The 26,029-nt window shown below is 38.1% G+C and overlaps 1 protein-coding gene across 3 annotated transcripts in view; it reads right to left on the minus strand.

The window, feature by feature from the left end:
* ANO5 (anoctamin 5) overlaps positions 1 to 26,029 on the minus strand; it is a 94,876-nt gene that overhangs the window by 6,876 nt on the left and 61,971 nt on the right. For 2 of the 3 annotated variants that reach the window (XM_052661732.1, XM_052661731.1), the window contains exons 13-20: positions 21,895 to 22,046; positions 19,797 to 19,871; positions 17,789 to 18,011; positions 13,903 to 14,072; positions 12,923 to 13,020; positions 4,323 to 4,453; positions 1,992 to 2,197; positions 165 to 343 (exon numbers count right to left, since the gene is read on the minus strand). In XM_052661732.1, coding sequence (XP_052517692.1) covers positions 165 to 343; positions 1,992 to 2,197; positions 4,323 to 4,453; positions 12,923 to 13,020; positions 13,903 to 14,072; positions 17,789 to 18,011; positions 19,797 to 19,871; positions 21,895 to 22,046 — 1,234 coding nt within the window. The remainder of the gene's footprint in view (positions 1 to 164; positions 344 to 1,991; positions 2,198 to 4,322; positions 4,454 to 12,922; positions 13,021 to 13,902; positions 14,073 to 17,788; positions 18,012 to 19,796; positions 19,872 to 21,894; positions 22,047 to 26,029) is intronic. The other variant, XR_008201503.1, reaches the window with a different exon arrangement.

Raw genomic sequence — 26,029 nt, forward strand, 5'->3', positions numbered from 1 at the left:
AGTATCCTACTTTTTTCAAATCAGAACCATACAATGTGTGAATTTTAGAACGGATGTACTTTACCCAAGATTTTTACTGCCCCAGGTAAATTTTTGTTAAGACATGAAGACAACAGAGAACTTAAGAAACACATTTAAAAAGCAAAATGAAAACAAGAGAAAACCTGCAAGTGTTGTAGTCTCGTTTTTCCGAAGGTACAGTGTGGTTTGGAAAATCGGCTATGAGGAATACTGACAGGCTGTTATTGATATACCCTTTCATAGGCCAAGTTTCATTTACTGAGTAGGCATAGTAGTAAACTAAACGGGGAACCATGTCCGATGTAAATGCAACAATAACAGCCTAAAGGACAAAGCAAGAGGAAAATCATGAGCTAATAATGCAGTTTTATGAAAGTCTGATTTGTATATCGTTCAGATCTTTGTGCCTTAAGGATGCAAAATTACTAGTATGCTATTACTAATCATGTTAACACATGAGTCTTTGACCTAAAATGTAAAATAATTCATTTATGCTGTATGATCAGTGTTACAAGATTTCACAGCTAGAAAGAGTTACATTGAAAATTTAACCTCACTATTTGTTTCCAAAATCACCATATCTGTATGTCTCTTTCCATCTTGCCTTGCTATTTCTTACATTTCTTACTATTTCATAATACAGTTCTACTCTCTTTAACCAAATTTTACTTGCCTGGATCAATTTCATAAGATAGGACCGACTGTGTGTGTGTGTGTCAGGGGGCGTATAGGGAATGAGGATGGAGAAACCGCAGACCATGTACTGGTAAATTTCCCATAGTTCAGTGCAATTAATTTCAGTATTTGACTCTGCAGGAATGCTATTCTCCCATCTTTTCTAAGCTCTGGAATAGTGTAAATGTCATGTTTCCTTTGGGTAAAATGAGTCAATTTAAAATCATTTTGCTCTGCCATCTACATTTTTAATGTAAAATATTTTAAAAATATTTTAATATTGCTCCTATAGCTACTGATACATTTCATGTTTTATATCACTTACTGAGCACATTTTGGCAGTTTCCTTTTCTAAAAAAGTGACAATTTCAAACAGATTTTAAAATGCATTAGAATAAATATATATATAGCATTTTTATAACTTTCTCACCTGTACATTGTAATTCTCTTTTGAGATTGTCAGAATTTTGTTTATCTTTTCAATGAACCAACTCTTGGTTTATTTAGCAATTATATTACCTTTGATTTGTTTTCTAATGTGATTATTTTTGCATATACCTTTATTCTTTCTTTCTTACCGCTTTCTATTGATTAGTTTTACATCTTTTCTTAATTTTATATAACAGGCTCAGTTCATACTTTCCTTCTTTTCAATAATAAAAGCACTTATTGGTATACACTTTTTATAAATATGGTTTTAGCTGATTCATATCAGTTTTCATTTTAATTAAGTTCTCCTTGTAATTTCAATTTTATTTCTTCTTTGTGCAATAAGCTTTCTTGGAAGCATGAATATTAAGTGGCTAATTTTTTTTTTGGCTATCTTATTATCAAATTCATTTTTTATACCATTATTGTACGTGAATATGCATTGCAAAATTTCAGCTTTTGGGAATTCAGTTTTATTACCATTTTTAATAAGTGCTCCATAAAAATAACAGGTAGATGTTATATATTCTATTTGTACTGCATAACTTTATGTATAATCAAGCTTTAATTGTATTACTTATATTCTTTATACCACTACTTATTTTCTGTCTACTCTATCACGTGGCATGGGTATCATGGTATTTTAATACGCACGTTTCTACAATTTTCCTTGTATTTCTAAGAGTTTGCATGTCACAGCTTTGTCTGTGTTGTTTAGCACAGAACAGTTTAGGGATGTTTTGCCTTTAGAAAGGTCACCATGATGAAATCAATGTAAATACTGAGTTAAACATTATTCACAATCTCCCTATCCCCAAGAAAAAAAAAATATCAGGTACAGTTTCCACTGAAAGAGGGCTACTTACGTTAGTTGCAACAGAAAGGACAGCCATTCCATAAAGAATGTCTTGCCAAACACCTATGCTATGAGCCTTAGCAGCTACAGGTCTCCTGTACTGAGTCGTAAGCTTCCAGGCATCCACTCGAATCTCTATTATGTTATTCAAGAGCGCAAGAAGAGGGGCCAAAGGAAAAGAGGCCACAAATAATGTAACAAATCCAAACTGGATAACTGCGGGATAAAAGAGAAATTCACAAACTCATCATTGTGGAGGGAAAAAGGGGGAACAGTCGGCCTAACTCCTGTCACTTCCTTCATTTTGAAGGGATCTACACCAGCAAAACACTCCAGGCCTCCTTCCATCTGCCTTCTTCCCCTTTCCTAGAGGAAGCACAGTGACTTATTGCTTGCTAGAATAGGACGGAGAAATGAGTCATGTACAGCTCAGTTCTATCCCTGCTCTTTCTTTTAAGATCTGCTTGTCTGAAGAAAGCCTCTATTATTATTAGATAAGATAGTCTTCTTATTCATAAAACACAGTCTTTTATTATTATGGCCTATGTTTAGGTCTGCTATGGCAACCCACTCTTGCCTGGAGAATCCCATGGACGAAGGTGCCTGGTTGGCTGCCATCTGTGGGGTTGGACAGAGTCAGACACGACTGATGCAACTTAGCAGCAGTAGCCGCAGTCTAGTATTTATATTGATATTGGCACATTTGTGGGGTAATCAAGCTTTCTATTTTGCTAACCTATGTACTTTTTAAGATCAGAAATAATTACTGACTTATTTGTATGATCTGAGTATATGAAAGTATTCAACTATAAGCCTTATGAATGAATGCATTATTTAAGATTTGAAAATGCTAACAGAGGAGAAGGTAGTATAAACAAGATATTTGAGAATAAATCAGAAAATGAACCACATAAACATCAGAAATATATATATAAGTTGCATGTAGGCAAAGGAAATACAGATATCCTAGAATGACGTATTTTTTAAGGTCCCAATCCTCTGTACTAACTTGACATCTTTCTAAGTATGTTTTACTCTCTTTCCTCACTAAGGCTTAACACCTATATAAGCTGGCTTATTTCTCTATGTTTCTTCTTTTGTTTCCATTAGTGCTTGGGGTAAAAGAATCCACGTAGCTGGCAGACTCTACCTCCCACAGGAGAGAACCAAAAAACAATGAGACAAAGGTGGCTTTCCATCGGAGGAAAAAAGAAAAAGGAATCTTCCACTAGTCCTCTATTTTTAGACAGATCTTGAGTGTTTTTGGATTTCAGTGGCCCACAGCAAATAACTTCTCCAAGATTCACTATACTTTCAAATAAAATGCAGTGAATAATGACTGTTCTGTAGAATGTTTTAAGATTAGAGATACAGTATGTAAAACAACCAGAATAAATTCTTAGTTGTGTCTCAATAATTAATCTTGTTATGAAACACTGATTTCATCTTTTACTTTCAGTTATAACCTCTGACACATTTATGCAAAAGTTCACTTGAAACATACACAATTATTTAAAAATTAGAGCCTTATGATTCCACAAATTAAGGACTGCCTAGTTTTATAACTGTAGACAGCTTCCTATTTGCCCAAATATACCTATTTTAATTCAGGTATCATATGTACATATTTCAGTGGAGAATCAATAACAAATTCAAGTCATCTCATTTATTCTACCATGACTTTTATGGGCCACGAAAATAAGGTGGGAAAACTGTCCTCTTTAATTTCACCAAAACAGCAGAGAAGATCATTTGAGAGGAAACATGTTGAGTAGATTCCACAATCAGTCCTGGAGTTCTCTCTCTTAAAATTTCACCCCAACCTCTCTTCAATCCTTAGAATATTTTATGCATTTCTTATGTCCAGTTTGGGTTTCCCTTGCATATCTACTTTTAGCTTCATTCTTTTCAGCCTGAATAAAGGATATACACTAAATGTATGTCAGACTCTAGTAATGTTTTTCATTGTATTCCCTCTATGAACAATCACCAAGGTAAAAAAAAAAAAAAAAAAAAAAGGCAGAAAGCTATTTAAACTATTTTGAGACAAGTATTAAAAAGTGATACTTACTTTATTTTGTTCAACAATATTAACATTAAATTGATAGGAAAAATATCTCTGAGATTGCTGTTTTGAAACTAAATTTCATCCTGCATTATATTTGGGGAAAATAGAAATACTGAGCCAATTTTTTTCCATATTTAGCCACCAATCTTTTCATTCACTATCCAATGATTTATTGAACACCTACTATGTGCAAAGCAGGAAGAAATATTAAGAGATGAAAACACTTATTTTACTCAGCTTCTTTCATGTTTCAAGGCAGAGGTTGAAAATTACCTGTTTCCAAATACTCATAGAATAATTCAAGAGAGCCAAAAGTTTCAAGGTCATGATCCTGCTCCCATCGACTGTATAGCTTTTCAGAGTTGGTTCGGGCTTTTCGGCGTCTCCACCAATTCAGAACCAAGCTGTTGGAAGTGATAAAAGTAAACATGAAATAGGAATTAAGAGAAAGGGGTCAGAGAGTCAGAGTATTAGAACTAAAAAATGAAGGTGAGGGAGGGCAAGTAAGTTTAGATCACAGAACAAGTAGAGAAAGACATGACTGCAACTAAAGCCCAAGTCAAAATCTAGTGTTCTGTTCACATCTACTTGCTAAGGACGAAAGATCTTTATTTGGATGATTAAGAAAGTAAGACAACCCTACCTCTGCAGGGTAATGCATTTACTCAGAGAGAGTTCTTTAAAGAGCGCATGGAGGAGAGGTCACCACAGGACTGTTTTTATATATTTAATTCACTAACCTTAACTATGTTGTGATACTAAGGCCACTTGGGAGAATGAGAAATGGGTTACAATAGAAAATGTATGACAAGGGAATACAGAAGTTTATCTAACACATGACAATGAATATAATAATCCTAAACAAGATATTACCTAACTCAATTCTATATATAACTATATACAGAATATATATATTATATATATATATAATTTAATATATCATGATATATTGGATTACTTAAGAAAAGACTTTTTCAAAATTAAAAACTCAATCCGAGTAAGAGATCATATTAACTCATTTAAGGAGAAAATTATAAAATCATGGTGACTAATGCAGAAAAATGCATTTGATGTATTTTGACTACCAATTAAAACCTATTTATGATAGAAAAGAAGGACAAGAAAATTGCCTCAGGCTGACCAAAAGCATCTACCAAAATTCTGGGCTAAACATAATTCTTAATAGGGAAAAATTAGCAGAATTCCCTTAGAATTAAGATCAAAATAAGAGCGTATATGATCACATTCAAGACTTTATTGGAGATCTTAGCCAAACAATAAAATGAAAAAGAAAAAGTCAAAAGAACTGGAAATGAAAGAGAAATGTACGATTACAAACAGTAATGTGAATGGACTGCTTGCCTAGAAAACTCAAATGAAGATAGACAAAAATTATTACAAATAATAAGAGTTTATCAATATATTGCATTCCTAGAAGGCAATGGCACCCCACTCCAGTACTCTTGCCTGGAAAATCCCATGGACGGAGGAGCCTGGTGGGCTGCAGTCCATGGGGTCGCCAAGAGTCGGACACAACTGAGCGACTTCCCTTTCACTTTTCACTTTCATGCATTGGAGAAGGAAATGGCAACCCATTCCAGTGTTCTTGCTTGGAGAATCCCAGGGGTGGGGGAGCCTGGTGGGCTGCCGTCTATGGGGTCGCAGAGTCGGACATGACTGAAGTGACTTAGCAATAGCAATTAGCAATATGTCCACAAAACATAGTAGAAAATATAATTTTTAAAAGGTACCATTTACAATTAAAAGTATCTAGAAATGGATTTGACCAGAGATTTATAAGACCTGTATGCCGAAGTTTAAATATTTAAAGTCATTAATGTTAAAAATAAATGTTTGTGAATAAAAAGACCCAGCATAATAAAATGTCAGGTGTTTTTACTAAAACAACTGAAATGTAATTCCAATCAAAAAACCAAAATACTTTCCATGTGAATTCTGCAAAGATGTTTCTAAAATTTACACAGAAAGATGAAAGACAAAGGATAGTGAAGATGTTTCCATAGATAAAAAAATAAGTAACTGGCTCCACCATATATGAAGAGTTAATTATAAAGCTGTCTTAACTAAGGGAGTGAAGTACTGGTGTGCCTGGTGCTAAGTCAACTCAGTGGTGTCTGACTCTTTGCAACCCCATGGACTGTAGCCCACCAGGCTCCTCTGTCTATGGGATTCTCCAGGCAAGAACACTGGAGTGGGTTGCCATGCCCTCCTCCGTGGATTTTCCAGACCGAGGGACTGAACCTGTGTCTCCTGCGGCTCCTGCAGTGCAGGTGGATTCTTTACCACTGAGCCACGAAGGAAGCCCTGTGGTATTGGTGTAGGGATAGACAAATTCTGGAACAGAATGGAGGCTGATTATAACCTTGCATTTGCTGTTTGGCATAAACAGTGTTGCAGATCATAGAGAGTGGGGAAAAGGGACTTTTAATAAATGGCAACATAAAATTATGTGTGTAAGAAATGAAATTGGGCCTTTATAGCAATCATGAAAATCCCTTCCATAGTATATTAAGAATTTAAAAGAGAAAGGCAATAGTAATGTTACAATATTAAAAATATTTAAATATAAGTACATGAGAATTGGTTTTTGATATTGAGGTATGAAAGGATGTATTGAATAAGACTTTAAAAATGCTAAATCTCAAAAATATACAAGCAACTCCTGCAGCTCAATTCCAGAAAAATAAATGACCCAATCAAAAAATGGGCCAAAGAACTAAATAGACATTTCTCCAAAGAAGATATACAGATGGCTAACAAACACATGAAAAGATGCTCAACATCACTCATTCTCAGAGAAATGCAAATCAAAACCACAATGAGGTACCATTTCACACCAGTCAGAATGGCTGCGATCCAAAAGTCTACAAGCAATAAATGCTGGAGAGGGTGTGGAGAAAAGGGAACCCTCTTACACTGTTGGTGGGAATGCAAACTAGTATAGCCACTATGGAGAACAGTGTGGAGATTCCTTAAAAAACTGGAAATAGAACTGCCTTAGGACCCAGCAGTCCCACTGCTGGGCATACACACTGAGGAAACCAGAATTGAAAGAGACACTGTACCCCAATGTTCATCGCAGCACTGTTTATAATAGCCAGGACATGGAAGCAACCTAGATGTCCATCAGCAGATGAATGGATAAGAAACCTGTGGTACATATACACAATGGGGTATTACTCAGCCATTAAAAAGAATACATCTGAATCACTTCTAATGAGGTGGATGAAACTGGAGCCTATTATATAGAGTGAAGTAAGCCAGAAAGAAAAACACCAATACAGTATACTAACGCATATATATGGAATTTATAAAGATGGTAACGATAACCCTGTATGCGAGACAGCAAAAGAGACACAGATGTATAGAACAGTCTTTTGGACTCTGTGGGAGAAGGCAAGGGTGGGATGATTTGGGAGAATGACATTGAAACATGTATAATATCATATATGAAATGAATAGCCAGTCCAGGTTCGATGCATGATACTGGATGCTTGGGGCTGGTGCACTGGGATGACCCAGAGGGATGGTATGGGGAGGGAGGAGGGAGAGGGGTTCAGGATGTGGAACACGTGTATACCTGTGGCAGATTCATGTTGATGTATGGCAAAACCAATACAATATTGTAAAGTAATTAACCTCAATTAAAATAAATAAATTTATATTGAAAAAATAAATAGAGTACTTAGAATCACCAAAAAAAAAAAAAAAAGCTAAAGCATTAAAGAAAGAGTTAATAAAAACTCTACTATATTGAAAGTATGGACTTTTGTCCATCTACAGAAGTGGTTCCAGACTGGAAGTGATTTAGCCCACATGGGACATTATTTGAAGTATCTGGTTGTCATAACTGGGGAAAGGTGGGCTACTGGAATCTAGTAGGTAGAGTTCAAGGATGCTGCTAAACATCCTACAATGCAAAGGGAGCTTCCAACAGCAAACGAATATCTTGTCCAAAATGTATACAGTACTGAAGATGAGAAACTGATTAAAGATACTATTAGAAAAACTTGTGCTGGGATAAGGTACTTTCAGCACATATAACCAAAAAGCAAGCAAACAAAAACACAGTAACCAAAGTTATAGAGTATTCTTATAAATCAATTAGAAAAAATATAAACAGATAGGGAGAAAAATGATTAAACAACATGAACAGCATCTCATTTGTATGGTCAAAAGACTTCTTCATGTTATTAATTGAGGAAATGCAAAATAAGAGCAAAATGAGATATTATTTATACTCTCCAAACTGGAAAAAATCAACAAATAAGCAATTTAAAAGCATCATGTCAAATTTGTTAATTAAAAGGAACACTTATATGCTGCTTATATCAGAACTGAAATACAAAGAAAAAAGGAATGATAAAAAGGGAAGAGAACCCCTGAGATTTTTGAGACAATACCAACAAGATGGGCATGCATGTAACTGGAGTCACAAAGGAAAGGAGATCACCCAATTCAAGAAAGAATTGTTTCAGGAATCACAGAAGCACGTCTATGTGCTCCATTCTAATTACAAACCTCTTAATTACCTATTAGGAACCATTATCTTGAATTCTGTAATCACGTCCCTGCTTTTCCCAAAAAAGAAAAATGGTTATATCATCTATGACCCTTTTGAGTTAATTTTTGAATGAAGAGTCAGAATGCATGGAGTTCTGTTGTTTTGCATATGGATGCCGTTGTTCTAGCACTAGCTATTGAAAAAAGGAATTTTCTTTAATGAATTGTTTCTGAACCTCTGTCAAAAGTAAAATAACTATATTTGTGTGGATTTATTTCTTCAGTCTCTGTTCCATTTGGTTTATATGTCTATCCCTTCACCAGTCCTGAGTTGATTAATACGGTTTTATAAAGTGAAAGTGAAGTCGCTCAGTCGTGTCAGACTCTTTGCGACTCCATGGACTGTAGCCTACCAGGCTCCTCCCACCATGGGATTCTCCAGGCAAGAGTACTTGAGTGGGTTGCCATTCCCTTCTCCAGGAATATGGTTTTATAGTTAAGTCTTAAAACCATGGACAGTGAAGCCTGGAGTGCTGCAGTCCATGGGGTCGCAGAGTTGGACACGACTGAGAGATACTGAATAGTGTTAATTTCTCCAACTTTATTCTTCTTTATCAAATTTGCTCTGAGCATTCTAGTTCATTTGCCTTCAATATAAATTTGAGCATACGCTTCTCTATATCTACTAAAATCCTGTTGATACTTTGATTGGAGTAACAGACCTATTTATTAATTAGGGGGATAACTGGCATCTTTACTAAGCTGAATCTTCCAATCCATCAACACAATAATCCTCTCCACTCACACAGATGTAATTTTTTTCAACAGGATTTGTGGTTTTACAGCATACACATTTTGCACATTTTTAAGATTTGTATCAAAGGGTTAATTTTTCTATCGATCACTGTACTGACACTGTTTCTTCCATTCCATACTTCATTTCTTCTTTCAGTAGTCCTTCCAATGAGGATCTATGAATGTAAACTTTTTTTTTTCATGTCTAAAAATGTCTTTATTTCACCTGTACTTTATGTAATAATTAAAATGCTTCTAGAAATCTAAGGTGAACTTATTTTTCACTAAGAATCTTGAGAATACTTTTGCATATAATGTTATTAGTAAGAAATCTGTTGAATATAGGTGGCATTCCTTTTTCTTCTGAAAGATTTTAAGATGCTTTTATCTCTGATGTTCTATGTATTGACCATAACATATCCAATTATGAATTTAAACTATCTTGCTTCATACTTTGGATTCGTTTTCATTTCTGGAACTTATGCTTTTATACATTTCAGAAAATTTTCAGCAATTACCTATTCAAAGAATTTTTTCCTCCACTATTCATTCATTTCCCCCCCGAAACTACTAGCATATTAATGTGGAAGCCACTTTATATAGCCCCCCTGCCACTTTAATTTTTTTAACCTCATTGTCTCTCTGTTCCACTGTACAATGTGGGAATTTCTCAGTACTGTTTTCCAATTCACTAATTTACTCTTCAATTGTGTCCAGTCTGTAATGGATCCCATCTATTCTACTCTTTAAAGTATGATTTTTCACTTATATATATTAATAATTGATTCTTTTTGATATTCACTTGTTCTTATTTATATCTATATTTAAGTATTTCCTGATCCCTTTTATTGACAATATCACCTCCTTCTATATTTTTAGACTTTGTCAGAATCTTCCACTTGGAGTAAGTTCACTTACTAAGAACTGATTTTGTTAGTGACCTTTGTAGCATTAAATCTCATTTAACTCTTCAAATTTTGGTTTGTAGGCTTAAATTTACTTGTTTCTCTTTTCTTCTACTTCCCTGTCTGTCTCCTTTCCTCTCTGTGAATATTAATTTTCCTCTTGTTTGGTTTAGGGGTTTAACTCCATTCTGCCCTCCTGGTTCTCAATCTAGAGCTAGGATTTAAAATAACAACTTGGCATTTGTTTGGCATTATTTCTCTGTGGCAATATTAGGGATGCGGTATATCAAATACTGTTTGAAAGGATAACATCTATGTTCTTCCTTTGTTGGCACATGAAATTGCACCCCAGGAGTACTGTGAAACTGTTGGGGTGGGTGAGAGCAGAGTGGGAGGGTGCTTTCAATCATCTTTCATGAGTAAGAATAAACCCAGTCCCTGGATGTAAGTGCTGTTAAACTGACTAGTCCCCTGTCTTAAATGTTCCACTTTTAGTCTGGTTCATCCTATAGGTGTTAATACCCCAAAAGTGTCATTTCCTAACTCGGAGCCCGGCAATATGACAGGCTTATAATTCTGTCTCTTTTTATCCATGGGAATTTTCATCTTACAACTGTCATTTTGGTTTGCTTTCTTTCTTCTTTTTTTTTAAAACAATGCATTCATTATTGCTATGCTTTGGGGACAGAGAGTGATCCCTTCATGTGCCAGCATTTAATTCATAACCGATTTTCACGCCTAGATGTATAACTGAGCAGGACCCTGTGGAGCCTTCCTGGGACAGACTCCTCCCCATATCGTCTGCTTTAGCTCCTCTTTGAAGGAATTAGATAATATTATCTGAGGCTCATTTCCTGAGTTGTTTTACAGATATGAAAACCTCCACCAAATGGAAGATGTTAACTACTTGATGACTATAAGCATATACCCCCAGGATTCCTGGAGCCTTAGGATTTATAATGTTTACCTGTGTGACATCACCCTGTTACCTCACCATCAACCAATCCGAGAACTATGCACAAGTTGATCACATATCCTATGACCACCACCGAGGTCACCCAGACTTTGAAAATGCTTTCCTGAAACCCATCAAGGAGTCCAAGCTTTTTCAGCACTAGCTGTCCCAGACTATTTTATGGCACATTACAATAAACCTCAGATATGCAGATGACACCATTCTTATGGCAGAAAATGAAGAAGAACTAAAGAGCCTCTTGATGAAAGTGAAAGAGGTGAAAAAGTTGGCTTAAAGCTCAACATTCAGAAAACGAAGATCATGGCATCTGGTCCCATCACTTCATGGCAAATAGATGGGGAAACCATGGAAACAGTGGCTGACTTTATTTTTCTGGGCTCCAAAATCACTGCAGATGGTGATTGCAGCCATGAAATTAAAAGATGCTTACTCCTTGGAAGGAAAGTTAAGACCAACCTAGACAGCATATTCAAAAGCAGAGACATTACTTTGTCAACAAAGGTCCGTCTTGTCAAGGCTATGGTTTTTCCAGTGGTCATGTATGGATGTGAGAGTTGGACTATAAAGAAAGCTAAGCACTGAAGAATTGATGCTTTTGAACTGTGGTGTTGGAGGAGACTCTTGAGAGTCCCTTGGACTGTAAGGAGATCCAACCTGTCCATCCTAAAGGAAATCAGTCCTGGGTGTTCATTGGAAGGACTGATGTTAAAGCTGAAACTCCAGTACTTTGGCTACCTCATGTGAAGAGCTGATTCATTTGAAAAGACCCTGATGCTGGGAAAGATTGAGGGCAGGAGGAAAAGGGGACGACAGAGGATGAGATGGTTGGATGGCATCACCGACTCAATGGACATGGGTTTGAGGGGACTCTGGGAGTTGGTAATGGACAGGGAGGCCTGGTGTGCTGCGGTTTGTGGGGTCACAAAGAGTTGGACACAACTGAGCGACTGAACTGAACTGAACAATAAACACTACACTTTCCTTTACCACAATCTGGTGTCGGTAGATTGACTTTACTGCGGGTAGGCAAGTGGACCCGAGTTTGGTTCAGTAACAGATGTGTCCGTGACACACAGATATCTTCAACGAGTTTGACTTCTAGTAATTTTGAGAAATAAAATGCAACTATAGAATAATTTACAGGGCATATAACATTTCGATTTCCCAGTGGAATATTCACAGTAGACAGGGATAATTATCTTTCCCTAAACTTCACTCAAGCAAACAGAGATGCATATTTAAAAGTCTGTATTACCTTTATATATATTTGACTGTTGATTAAAAGTGGAATAGCATTGAACATGTATATTACCCCATGTAAAACAGATGACCAATGCAAATTCAGTGCATGAAGCAGGGCACTCAAAGCCAATGCTCCGGGACAATCCAGAGGGATGGGGTGGGGAGGGAGCTGGGAGCGGATTTCAGGATGAGGGAAACATGTGCACCCGTGGCTGATTCATGTCGATGTATGGCAGAAACCACCACAATATTATAATTATCCTCCAATTAAAATACACAAAGTTTTTTTAAAGTGAATATTTTGTTGTTGTTACTGTTGACTTAGATGTTAGCTAACAAAGGCACCATGATAATCAAAGAATTCCACCTTCTTTCAGAGGAAATCTCTCATGGTTACTTAAATCAAGCAAAAACCTGTAAGTCATACATACGGATAAATGGCCTCTTTAATGTTCCCGAAGATCTGTTTCCCAGTCATTATGATGGTCAACTGGGTTGTCAGTTCTACTAGACAGCCTGCAGGATCACACTAGCAGGAAGAAAAAGGAGAAAAATTAAGTGAATGATGAAAGGTGGACTTCTGCAACAAAAGAAATCTCAAACCAGAAGGTGAGAATCTGAAGATCTGCATTGGAACAGATATTAAATGATACAAAGGGATATTTAGTTCCAAGTTTCAAGCATGATCACAGTGGTGGTGGTGGTAATTTAGTCACTAAGTCGTGTCCAGCTCTTGAGACCCCATGCACTGTGCCTGCCAGGCTCCTCTGTCCATGGGGATTCTCCAGGCAAGAATACTCAAGTGGGTTGCCATTTCCTTCTCCAGGGGATCTTCCTCACCCAGGAATCAAACCCAGGTCTCCTGCATTGCAGGCAGATTCTTTACCAACAGAGCTACTAAGGGAAGCTAGTAGATTCAGCTGTGAAATATGTTAACTAAAAAACACAAAACACTTTTCTGGGCCTTATTGTTAGAAAATTCTAAATCTTTCTATCTGTGTTAGGGCTGGAAGTTGTTATTTTCTTCATGTGATCTGGTTGCAAGCCAGATTTGGAAATGACTGAGCTGGTCTAATTCTACACCCATGTGGGGAGCCCTTTCTGCTGTACCTCTAGGAAGTTATCATTCATCCTTTGCTGGAAGCCTTCAGGAATATAGAACTTACTTATTCCAGTTCATAGCTCATATTTTATATCAAACAATAGGTACAATATAACTTTCTTTCCCCAAATAAACTGGAGAGTCTATCAGATAGCAGGATTCTAAGACCAATATGCTCCATGGACAGTCAGTATCTTAGACTTTTCTTGAAACTTGATAAAATTTGAGTAACTGTGGGGCACACCAAAAGGTACTGGATCAGCAATGAATTGCTGAAGCCATAAACATCACCCCCTAGAGAACTCTTACCTCTTCACTTCTCCACACACCAAACAAATACGTGTATTTTCCGGGATATCCCACAAACTTCCCTTTAAAGAAAGCTACGTAGAAGCAGGATGAATAGTAATTTACAAACTGAAACAGGAACATTTTCAAGGTAAGACTGCTCTCATACTCCTGGTGAGTCCGAGGAATTTCTGAGAAAAAACAAACAACAGCAACAAGGTTTAATAACACACCTTCCTGTTTCTTTGTAAAGTGTTTTACTCCCTGGGACAGGTGGATAGCTAGTTATACTACTCAGAGTCTATTGAAATGCTCCCCACTCAGTTCATAACTGACCAATCCTAACTAGCTATGGATGTGTACTAAGCTTTCTAGGACCAGCATTGCATTAATCTCATCACCAGAGAAGCCTGGGAAGCCATCATTAGTATGTGTAGAGGGGTGAAATACTTGCCTAGGGCCACACAGTCAGAATACAGAATTCAAACCCTTATCAAACTGAAGCACCTCCTGCTCATCTCCATGATTCCCAGGATATCTCTGTATGTGTGTGTGTGTGTGTGTGTGTGTGTGTGTGTGTGTGTGTGAGTCACTCAGTCATGTCCAACTCTGCAACCCCATGGACTGTAGCCCACCAGGCTCCTTTGTCCAAGGGATTCTCCAGGCAAGAGTACTGAAGTGGGTTGCCATTTCGTCTCCATATCACTACATGATATCCTGTAAATATTTCAGATCTCTCTTGTCTGTTTCCAACCCAGTTTAAACAAAGTAAATCATATAAAGGGCAGAGGGTGATTTCCACATTGATTTGTGCTTCCCTGTCATGAATTAAATGGGTTTATCAATTTTTAAAACAATGTCATGTAAACAGTGGCAGCAATAGGACACATTTCCCCTCTCCTTCACTGGAAGTGGATGATCATGATCTATCGCTTAATGAACTCCAAAGATAAGAAAAAGTTAAGAGTCTCTTCACACCACAGGAGAACAGCATGAGCCATGAAAGAGTAAGGGACCATGTTTTTCTGAGATGATATCTTCCAAGGGCATGAGCTGATCCAGCGAAAGCCATGACATGTTCAGCAACATGGAAATGGTAACACATATTCTGAAGACACAGATAACTCCTCAACTTTACTAAAATTTAGTTGCATTCCTACAAAATCTCTAATGTGAGTACAGGTGATTTTGCTCAGTGATGAAAGCTAAGGTATTTTTAGGTGCTTGGGTTTTTACATTTCATGCAAAGATGGGCTCGATCAAGGACAGAAATGGTCTGGACCTAACAGAAGCAGAAGATATTAAGAAGAGGTGGCAAGAATACACGGAAGAACTGTACAAAAAAGATCTTCACGACCCAGATAATCATGATGGTGTGATCACTAATCTAGAGCCAGACATCCTGGAATGTGAAGTCAAGTGGGCCTTAGAAAGCATCACTATGAACAAAGCTAGTGGAGGTGATGGAATTCCAGTTGAGCTGTTTCAAATCCTGAAAGATGATGCTGTGAAAGTGCTGCACTCAATATGCCAGCAAATTTGGAAAACTCAGCAGTGGCCACAGGACTGGAAAAGGTCTGTTTTCATTCCAATTCCAAAGAAAGGCTATGCCAAAGAATGTTCAAACTACCGCACAATTGCACTCATCTCACATGCTAGTAAAGTAATGCTCAAAATTTTCCAAGCCAGGCTTCAGCAATATGTGAACCATGAACCTCCTGATGTTCAAGCTGGTTTTAGAAAAGGCAGAGGAACCAGAGATCAAACTGCCAACATCCGCTGGATCATGGAAAAAGCAAGAGAGTTCCAGAAAAACATTTCTGCTTTATTGACTATGCCAAAGCCTTTGAATGTGTGGATCACAATAAACTGTGGAAAATTCTGAAAGAGATCGGAATACCAGACCACCTGAACTGCCTGTTGAGAAATCTGTATGAAGGTCAGGAAGCAGCAGTTAGAACTGGACATGGAACAACAGACTGGTTCCAAATAGGAACATCAATAGGGGTACATCAAGGCTGTATATTGTCACCCTGCTTATTTAACTTATATGCAGAGTACATCATGAGAAACGCTGGACTGGAAGAAACACACGCTGGAATCAAGACTGCCAGGAGAAATATCAATAACCTCAGATATGCAGATGACACCACCCTTATGGCAGAAAGTGAAGAGGAACTAAAAAGCCTCTTGATGAAAGTGAAAGAGGAGAGTGAAAAAGTTGGCCTAAAGCTCAACATTCAGAAAACGAAGATCATGGCATCCAGTCCCATCACTTCATGGGAAATAGATGGGGAAACAGTGGAAACAGTGTCAGACTTTATTTGGGGGGGCTCCAAAATCACTGCAGATGGTGACTGCAGCCATGAAATTAAAAGACGCTTACTCCTTGGAAGAAAAGTTATGGTCAACCTAGATAGTATATTCAAAAGCAGAGACATTACTTTGCCGACTAAGGTCCGTCTAGTCAAGGCTATGGTTTTTCCTGTGGTCATGTATGGATGTGAGAGTTGGACTGTAAAGAAGGCTGAGCGCTGAAGAATCGATGCTTTTGAACTGTGGTGTTGGAGAACTCTTGAGAGTCCCTTGGACTGCAAGGAGATCCAACCAGTCCATTCTGAAGGAGATCAGCCCTGGGATTTCTTTTGAAGGAATGATGCTAAAGCTGAAGCTCCAGTACTTTAGCCACCTCATGCGAAGAGTTGACTCATTGGAAAAGATTCTGATGCTGGGAGGGATTGGGGGCAGGAGGAGACGGGGATGACAGAGGATGAGATGGCTGGATGGCATCACTGACTCGATGGACGTGTCTGAGTGAACTCTGGGAGTTGGTGATGGACAGGGAGGCCTGGAGTGCTGCAATTCATGGGGTCGCAAAGAGTTGGACATGACTGAGTGACTGAACTGAACTGGGTTTTAGGTGCATACACACACACACACACACACACACACATATATATGTATACACACATACACACACACACACTGTTGCGAACTCCAAATTTGAAAGAATGTTTAATGGAAGTGACTTCCCAGTGTCTACCCTGCTGCTGCTGCTGCTAAGTTGCTTCAGTCGTGTCCAACTCTGTGCAACCCCATAGATGGCAGCCCACAAGGCTCCTCTGTCCCTGGGATTCTCCAGGCAAGAATACTGGAGTGGGTTGCTATTTCCTTCTCCAGTGTTTACCCTAGTGCTGAGTAAATACTGTGCTGCCTTTTCGGTTACCATTGGTCTAATGACAGTGCACAGATTTGGAGAAGAGGCAGAAGCTCTTGGAGAGTGCAGTCACAGAAGAAGCTGAGGCAGGAGCTAAGTCTCTGATCTCATCTCCAGCTTGCTGGGGGCAAGGGCAGGAAAAAACTGTGCTACTCTCCCCAACTGAACCTCCCCTTCCACCTGGGACCTCTTCACCATCCCTCATGGCTTTAGGAGAAATTTTCACAAGAACATAATCTAGGTCTTAAGACATGCCAACTAAAAGAAAAGCACTACCTTTTAGATTTATTCAGGAGGACCTGATTTATCTGCTTTTCTGACAACAGGCTTTCAAAATTCAACACCTTGCAAAAACCATATACAAGAAATAAAAATTATCTGTGTCTTGAGAAATGTGTGAGGATTTTATTTAGACTTTAATTAATCCCATCAAGGAAGGATTAAGGCAAGAATATGCAAAGATCTACAGAGGCCTAATTCCTTTTAGTTCTTCTTCCTGCTTCCATTATAATAGGCCTGAATGTAGCTATTAGGGAATTCTGAAGTACCAGGCTATGCGTCTACCTGTAGAGCAAAACTGTCCTGAAATGTGCTTTGAAAAGTGAACTCCCTGGGGGCTGATCCAGAATGAAGGTGTAACATTGGTAGGAATTCTTTTTCAGAGTCATACTAATGATTTGGCCAGCTTACCCATTTTTGTAATCCAGGCAGATATCTTTTCATAAAAGAAATTCAAGATCAAGATGACAATAAAGTTCAAGCACGATCCAGAGAGAGATGTGGTTATCTGGGGAGTGAGGAAACTTTTGACGTGCTTTAAGGATGCTTCACTTTCCATGAAGCTAGCAAACGTAGCAAAGACTGACAGGCGGTATACAATCACAGCTACCATACACGCGACAACCAGAGCCATCTGGGGAAGGGAAACAAAAACCGGTCACTCTGGTCTCTGTATCTGTGTGACGCATACACAGCTGAAACAGACTCTTCTCTTCAGCTCATGTGTTAAGTTTAGCAGATCTGACGTGGAGAGCAAGCCAAGCCAGTTCCTCTTACTACTCTTGTTGTTTGGTTCCTCAGTTATGTTCAGCTCTTGCCATCACATAGATTGTAGCCCACCAGGCTCCTCTGTCCATGGGATTTCCCAGGCAAGAATACTGGGTTGCCATTTCCTTCTCCAGGGGATCTTCCTGACCCATGGATCAAACCCACATCTCCTGTTTGGCAGGCGGATTCTTTACCGCTGAGCCACCAAGGAAGCCCCCTCTCACTGTAGATGGTATAAATGACAGGAGATGAAAACTAGGAAAGTAAAAAGGTTAGAGATAAGGCATATGGTAGCAGCTGAGTAAGTAGAAAATAGAAAAGTGCTCATTGCTCATCCTCTAAGTCCACCCTCTTGAACAAGTTGGAAAATTAGCCAGTAAGCCAGCATCTGACTGTGGCCTTACCTGTTCCTGGGTAGCCCTCTAAGATTTTTCCTTTTTTTGCATTTTTAAAAGATTATAAAGAAGACAATTATGTGTAAGAGACTATTTGTGGCCCACAAAATCTATAATATATCCTTTACAGCAAAAGTTTGGTAACCTCTGCTTTAGTTAAATATGTATTGTGAAGATTAATACTTTCTCAAGAAAAATATGCTTAAAAATTCAATTTTATTTCCCCTTACAATATTGCCATTAGCAGTCTGATATGCCTGGTAGTTTAGATATTTGTATAGTATAAATTTTATACCTTCCCATACTGCAAAATCACAAAGATCTTTATAACAACGATTGGAGAATTTTATTGAGAAACTTGAGGAACTGAATAAAATTAAATGAGTACTAGAAATAAATGACAGTGATCTTACCACACTCTAAAATATTTTTCATTTAGTGTCCCCAATTGATTATAACCCCTTTTAATTCTATCATCTCTCCTAAAATGATTGTTATATCATCTAGGAAAATACACATTTAAATAGAAAAACCAATGCCTTTAAATAAAAAAGGTTAAAGATTAAAAAAATTATGGGACAACATGGAGTAGTGAGGTTAATCAATAGTCTACAATTGCAAATTATTTATACTTCAACAGGCTAACATCTCAGAGGGTAACTCTGTCTGTTTCCTAAAATTAAAGGTCAACTATAAGAGGGCACAGATTTGGAAAGGGAAGGCAGAAAATAGATTATGAAGATGGAAGAAGCTATTAGGTAAAAGGCATGGAGAAAATCTGACTCCCTAACAATGGGATATACTAATTAAATTCTTTAAGTAGAAGATGCAACATTTTCTTCCATTATTTTGGCAAGAGAATGAAGCTTAATGGTACTTTATAGATACTCTAGATGGGTATAAAGACAAATTAATATTTTTTTAAAAAACTAACCAAGTAGCCTGTAATCAAATTGTTTATTATACTGTTCTGATTTCAAGTTATCACCAGATTAACAAAGAGCTGGGGGAGGAGGAGGAATAGGCTTTAATATAAAGCACCTCTCTCTCCCCACAACTCTTTTTCCAAGTTTTAATTATGACACATCCATGTAAATTACAGTTTATTTTATGTAAGTGCTCCATTCAAGATAAAAACAAAATACCGTGGAGGGGGAGGGAAGAGAGGGACACAGGCCATTGCAGATGAAACTGTTGAAGTAACCCCAATATGATCTGAAATCAAATAAATCACAACAGTTTTAAAGAATGCTCACCCATAATGTCACTGTGACTCCTGATAAAATGTACCATGGAAGACGGCTATATAGAGGCAAGTAAGGTTCCATCTCCTGTAATTTTGAAGAAATCACAGCAAAATTAAAAATCTACCCTCAAAGTCGGGATTCCAAGCAGTAGTCCAAATCACAAAGCCCAGTTCAGGTAGCTCTGAATCAGTGGCTTCACCGTAGCTCATGGAAAGCTACATTCTAGTAGTGGTTCCTTACATTTAGGTAGAAACCTTTAGGGCTCCTAGATGGAATATTCTACAAATGATAAGACTTATAAGATATACATTATTTCCTGAGTGTTGAATTCTAGTGGTATTCAGGGCAACATAGACAGGAAAAACAAACCCAAAACCTGAAGGCTGCTGCTCAGGTGGATATGCTTTAATGACGTTAAAATTTTCTAATTGAGTTAAACTGAATTGGGCATGCTGCTCAAGAGCTCTCCTGAATGTCAGGATGTGTGTGCATACATCTGATGATGTACATGTGTGTCTCCAATGTTTGTGTGTTTGTATGTGTGTGCATATTTGCGTGTACACTTGTGTGGGTTTTCATGCATGCATGTGCATGTCCCTAACAGACTCAAATGTAAGAGGTTAGGTTGTGCTCAACGACTGAAGGAGTACTGCAATGAGGTTAAAAACCTCATTTCAAAACCATTAAAGCTAAGTGAAGTAGATGATTCACAGTGAACTAATACATATGTTTTTTAACTGGTTTCAAATGTAAACATTCAATACATTTTGGTTTTAGGTCAATAGTTTTTGGCAAAGCCAGCTGAACTGCTTTTATATTCTTTTTCTATCCCATGAAGTATGAACAGATATACATCAAATCATTATTAGGATAATATTTCTTTTAATATATTTCAATTAATTTCAAATTATTAATATATTTTCTGAGGTGATTTTTCTCTGCATTCATTTACTGAATTTTTTGTATTGTTTCAATGCAATTTAATAAATCTTTAGTGAATGCCTGAACTGTGAGGATTTTGAGTGTTATACATAAGAATAGTGTCCTGAACAGAGTAGGGATTTGTACTGAAGAGATTTTAGAGGCTTTCTAGTCTCCCTTTAATATCATCAGGTAACATGGTGATTATAGAGTATGGCAAGGTAAGAACTCTAAGAATATGCAGCCAAAAGTTACCAAGTACCTTTCATTTTCACATGAAACAAAAATGAGATAACAAGAAGTCAAAAAACTCAATTAACAACATACAGCCAGTTTGCCAGTTATCCCTAAATCTAGACTTTCCTTTCTAGACACCAGTGCAATTATCTTCCCATTGCAGTCAATTAGTATGGTCTAGATGGATAAACTTCGGTCTAATAAAGCAATCAATCATAAGCTCATTACCTTAATACAATACCATTTTAATTTTCACACATTAACTTAGTATCATTTCCATATATGTGTGGGTGTTTCATATATATATATATAAATTTATACATAAAGTCCACAACACACTATTTTCCATTTCATTTTATTCCACTTAGCATTAAAACTAGGTATTTTATGTATGATGGCTTGGATCTGCTTCAAAATAATTGCAGGTGTCAATAGCGGTAAAGAACCTGCCTGCCAATGCGGGAGACACAGGAGATGCAGGTTCGATCCCTGAGTCGGGAAGATCCCCTGGAGGAGGGCATGACACCCCACTCCAGTATTCTTGCCTGGAAAATCTCATGGACAGAGGAGCCTGGTGGGCTACAGTCCACAGGATCACACAGAGTTAGACATGGCTGAAGTGACTTAGCACACACACACGCATGCTCAATCTAGTGGCGGGGGCAGGGGGAAGGGGGTGTTTGGGTGTGTAAAAGAAAAAAGATTGCCCATGGATTAATAATCATTGAAGCCGGGTGATGACTCCATCCTGGGACTCATTACTCTTTTCTACCTACTTTTTCATGTGTTCAAAATGCATATTAGAATCAAGTAAATAAGTTTATGTGATTTATATGTTGGAGAATATTCATATTTAACAGCAGATTAAAATGCACATCATTATTTGAGAGGCCATCCACAGGCAGTGTGTCCACTGAAATACACTGCCTATTTCAGCTTCCTAATATACCTGAGTCACTGCATTCAGTTTCCTTTTTGTACACATAGCTTCAAATTCAGGTCTTAGCTGGAGCTGCTGCTGCTCCTCTTCAAAGTCTACCAGGTCCCACTCATACTCCAGTCTGGCTTGTCGTCGCTTCCAAAACTCCAAAAACAATGTGACTATGGGCAAAGAAATATATAAAAACAAATCTAATAAGGAGATGGCACAATAAATGAATAAGAAGTCAGTAACTGGGTTTTCTTTCCTATAGAAAAATCATTTTGATTGTATGATGGTTATTCTGTTACTATCATGCTTGATGATAAAATTATAATACTATGAATTTTAGTATACTACTACAAAGTAGTATTGAAATAACTCTCTATATAAATACAAACTAGTTTCTTAGATAAACATAGAAAAATTTTTTTAGGCACACTGTTCTCTCTTTCTTCATTCAGATAACTTGAAATAATATTTGAATGTGACATTTTACTATCACCTTGATTTTGTTTACATGTGTTTTACTGAAATCATTCAAGCAACAGTACCACTCTCTCAGGCTTAGGAAAATTTAAGGAAAATACAAGAGCCGTTTCACAGCACAGTATCTTTCTTGGTGCCTCTGTGCTTCTCTCCTCTGTCTACATCTGTTGGTCTGTCTCTCTCTGTACATGAAAGTGAAGTCGCTCAGTCGTGTCCGACTCTTTGCGACCCCATGGACTGTAGCTCACCAGGCTCCTCTGGCTATGGAATTTTCCAGGCAAGTGTGCTGGAGTGGATTGCCATTTCCTTCTCCAGGGGATCTTCCTGACCCAGGGATCAAACCCGGGTCTCCTGCATTGCCAGCAGACACTTTACCGTCTGAGCCACCAGGGAAGCACCTGGTGCATAATGTATATATTATACATATATACTATAGAGTATATATGCATATACTATATGTACATATACTATATATAATATGTATTATTATATATAGTATAATATACAATATATATATAGGTTTTAAAATAAACTATCACTTAAAGAATAATATATTTACAGAAAAGCACACAAACATGATCAGCACCCCCAGAAACTCTTAGAACCCTAAGGCATAGATGTAACTGGTTTATATATATGTGTATATATATATGAATATACAAAAGACATACACACAGCAGTTTCTTTAATCATTTGTGTATCAGTGGACATTTAGGCTGTTTCCACTCCACACCTTGGTTAATGTACTAATAGAGAGTGTCGCAGTGAATGTGGGAATGCTAACATCTCTTTGAGATCCTGATTTCAATTGTTTTGGGTAAATACCCAGAATTGGGATTGCTGTATCACATGGCAGTTCTACTTTTAATTTTTGAGGAACTTCCACACTGTTTTCCAGTTGTACCATTTAGCACTCCCATCCATAGTATACAGGACTTCATTGTAATTCTCAACATCCTCATTAATATGCCTTTTTTTAAAAAAATTTTGGTAACAGTCATCCTGACAGGTATGAGATACCATCTCATTGTGGTTTGATTTGCATTTCCCTGGACTGCAAGGAGATCCAACCAGTCCATTCTGAAGGAGATCAGCCCTGAGATTTCTTTGGAAGGAATGATGCTAAAGCTGAAACTCCAGTACTTTGCCCACCTCATGCAAAGAGTTGACTCATTGGAAAAGACTCTGATGCTAGGAGGGATTGCGGGCAGGAGGAGAAGGGGATGACAGAGGATGGGATGGCTGGATGGCATCACTGACTTGATGGATGTGAGTCTGAGTGAACTCCAGGAGTTGGTGATGGACAGGGAGGCCTGGCGTGCTGTGATTCATGGGGTCGCAGAGTTGGACATGACTGAGCGACTGAACTGAACTGAACTAAGAACTAGACATTAAGTATTTTTTTTTTTCATGTTATCTGTTGGTCATTTGTATAACTTCTTTGGAGAAATGCCTATGCAAGTTCTTTGTCCATTTTTAAATCAGGTTATTCTTTTTTTTTCTTTCTTACTGTTGAGCTACAAGAGTTCCTACTATTGAGCTACTATGAGCTACAGGAGTTCCTCATACATATTAGAGATTACTCGATGGACGTGAGTCCGAGTGAACTCCAGGAGATTTTGCTGAGATTCATGGGGTCGCAAAGAGTCGGACACGACTGAGTGACTGAACTGAACTAAACCCCCTATCAGAAACATGGTTTGCAAATATTTTCTGCCTTTCCATGGGTTGCCTTTGCATTCTGTTGATTGTTATCTCTGTTCTTCAGAAGTGTTTTAGTTTGATGTACTCTGGCTTATTTTGTTTGTTTCTGTTGCCTGGACTTTGGTGTCATCTGCATGAAATCATTTCCAAGCCCAAAGTGATAAAGATTTTCCTTATGTTTTCTTCTAGGAGTTTTACTCTTTCAGGTCTTATGTTTAAGTCTAATCCATTTTGAATTGACTTTTGTGATGGTATAAGATGTGAATGAGGGGCTTTCCAGGTGGTGTTAGTAGTAAAGAACCTGCCTGCCAACGCAGAAGATGTAAGAAACATGGGTTCAGTGCCTGGGTCAGGAAGATCCCCTGGAGGAGGGCATGGCAACCTGCCCCAGTATTCTTGCCTGGAGAATCCCATGGAGAGAGGAGCCTGGCGGGCTACAGTCCATGGGGTCACAAAGAGTCTGACATGACTGAAGCGACTTGGCACGCAAGCACACGAAATGCAAATGAAAAATGTTGTCTGTCACATCAGTAAACAAAGGATATTTCTGCCATCAAGCCACTACAACCATCCAGGTGATGAGCCTTGAGCAAACTCAGGACAGGAAAGAACAGAATGCTGACTACTATAGAGTTAAGAAGCGAACCGAAGCAATGAGTGTACATGCACAACTCAGCTGTGTCTGACTCTTTGCCACCCTGTGGACTGTAGCCTACCAGGGTCCTCTGTCCATGGAATTTTCCAGGTAAGAATACTGGAGTATGTTGCCATTTCCTTCTCCAGTGGATCTTCCCAACCCAGGAATCGAACCCACATCTCTTATTTTTTTCTGCATTGGTAGGTGGGTTCTTTACCAGCTGAGTCACCGGACAAGAGAGCTAAGGTGCATGTCAAAGGAACGATTTCAGTGAAACCAAACTCTTGCATCTTCCCATATATAGCAAAGTGCTGCTGCTGCTAAGTTACTTCAGTCATGTCCATCTCTGTGCGACCCCATAAACAGCAGCCCACCAGGCTCCCCTGTCCCTGGGATTCTCCAGGCAAGAACACTGGAGTGGGTTGCCATTTCCTTCTCCAATGCATGAAACTGAAAAGTGAAAGTGAAGCCGTTCAGTTGTGACCGACTCTTAACTAACCCATGGACTGCAGGCTACCAGGCTCCTCTGTCCATGGGATTTTCCAGGCAAGAGTACTGGAGTGGGTTGCCATTGCCTTCTCCAAGAAAAGTGCTAAATTCACTAATTCGATATATATAGCTTTCTTTAATAACAGTAATCTTTTGATGTACCAACTACCTGGTCTTTCTTGCAAAACTCCTTTTTACCCTGGTTCCTTCCTTATCTCTCTGGAGCAGTCCCTCAGAGCTATCTGAGAGTCTGCCTCCCAGGCTTGAAGTCCTCAGAAAGTCTGTTAAATGAAAAACAATTCTCAACTTTTAGGTTGTGAATTTTTTTCAGCTGACAAAGATAAGGATCTAATGTCATTCTTTTGCATGTCAATATCCAGTTTTCTCAGCACCACTGGAAGACTATACTTTCTTCATTTTGCTTTCTTGGAAATCCTGCTGAAAATTAGTTAATCATATACAAAGGATTTATTTCTGGACTCCATTCTGTTTCATTGATCTACATGTCCATCTTTATGTCAGTACCATACTGTTTTGATTGCTGTAGCAAACAAACAGTTTCTAACTGGTTTTCTGCCCAGGGCTAAATGCAGAAGCAGCAGACACAAACACCCATTTTCCAATATTTCCTTGAAAGAGATTAACTTGCAAACTTTAAAAGCTGCTGCCTTAGGGTCCACCTTCTAAACAGCCTGCATCCAGGTGCTGATTGAGATCTTCCCATTTGGGACCCTGATGGGTCTTGGCACAGTCCCAAATACTGGGAGCCACTGAGAACAAAGAAGGCAGCTTGGCCAATCACAAGCCACACTTTTAAAGCTAGGAGAGGTAGTTATTTTACCTAAT

This window comes from Budorcas taxicolor, chromosome 25, assembly GCF_023091745.1.
Source record: "Budorcas taxicolor isolate Tak-1 chromosome 25, Takin1.1, whole genome shotgun sequence".
Classification (NCBI taxonomy): Eukaryota; Metazoa; Chordata; class Mammalia; order Artiodactyla; family Bovidae; genus Budorcas; species Budorcas taxicolor.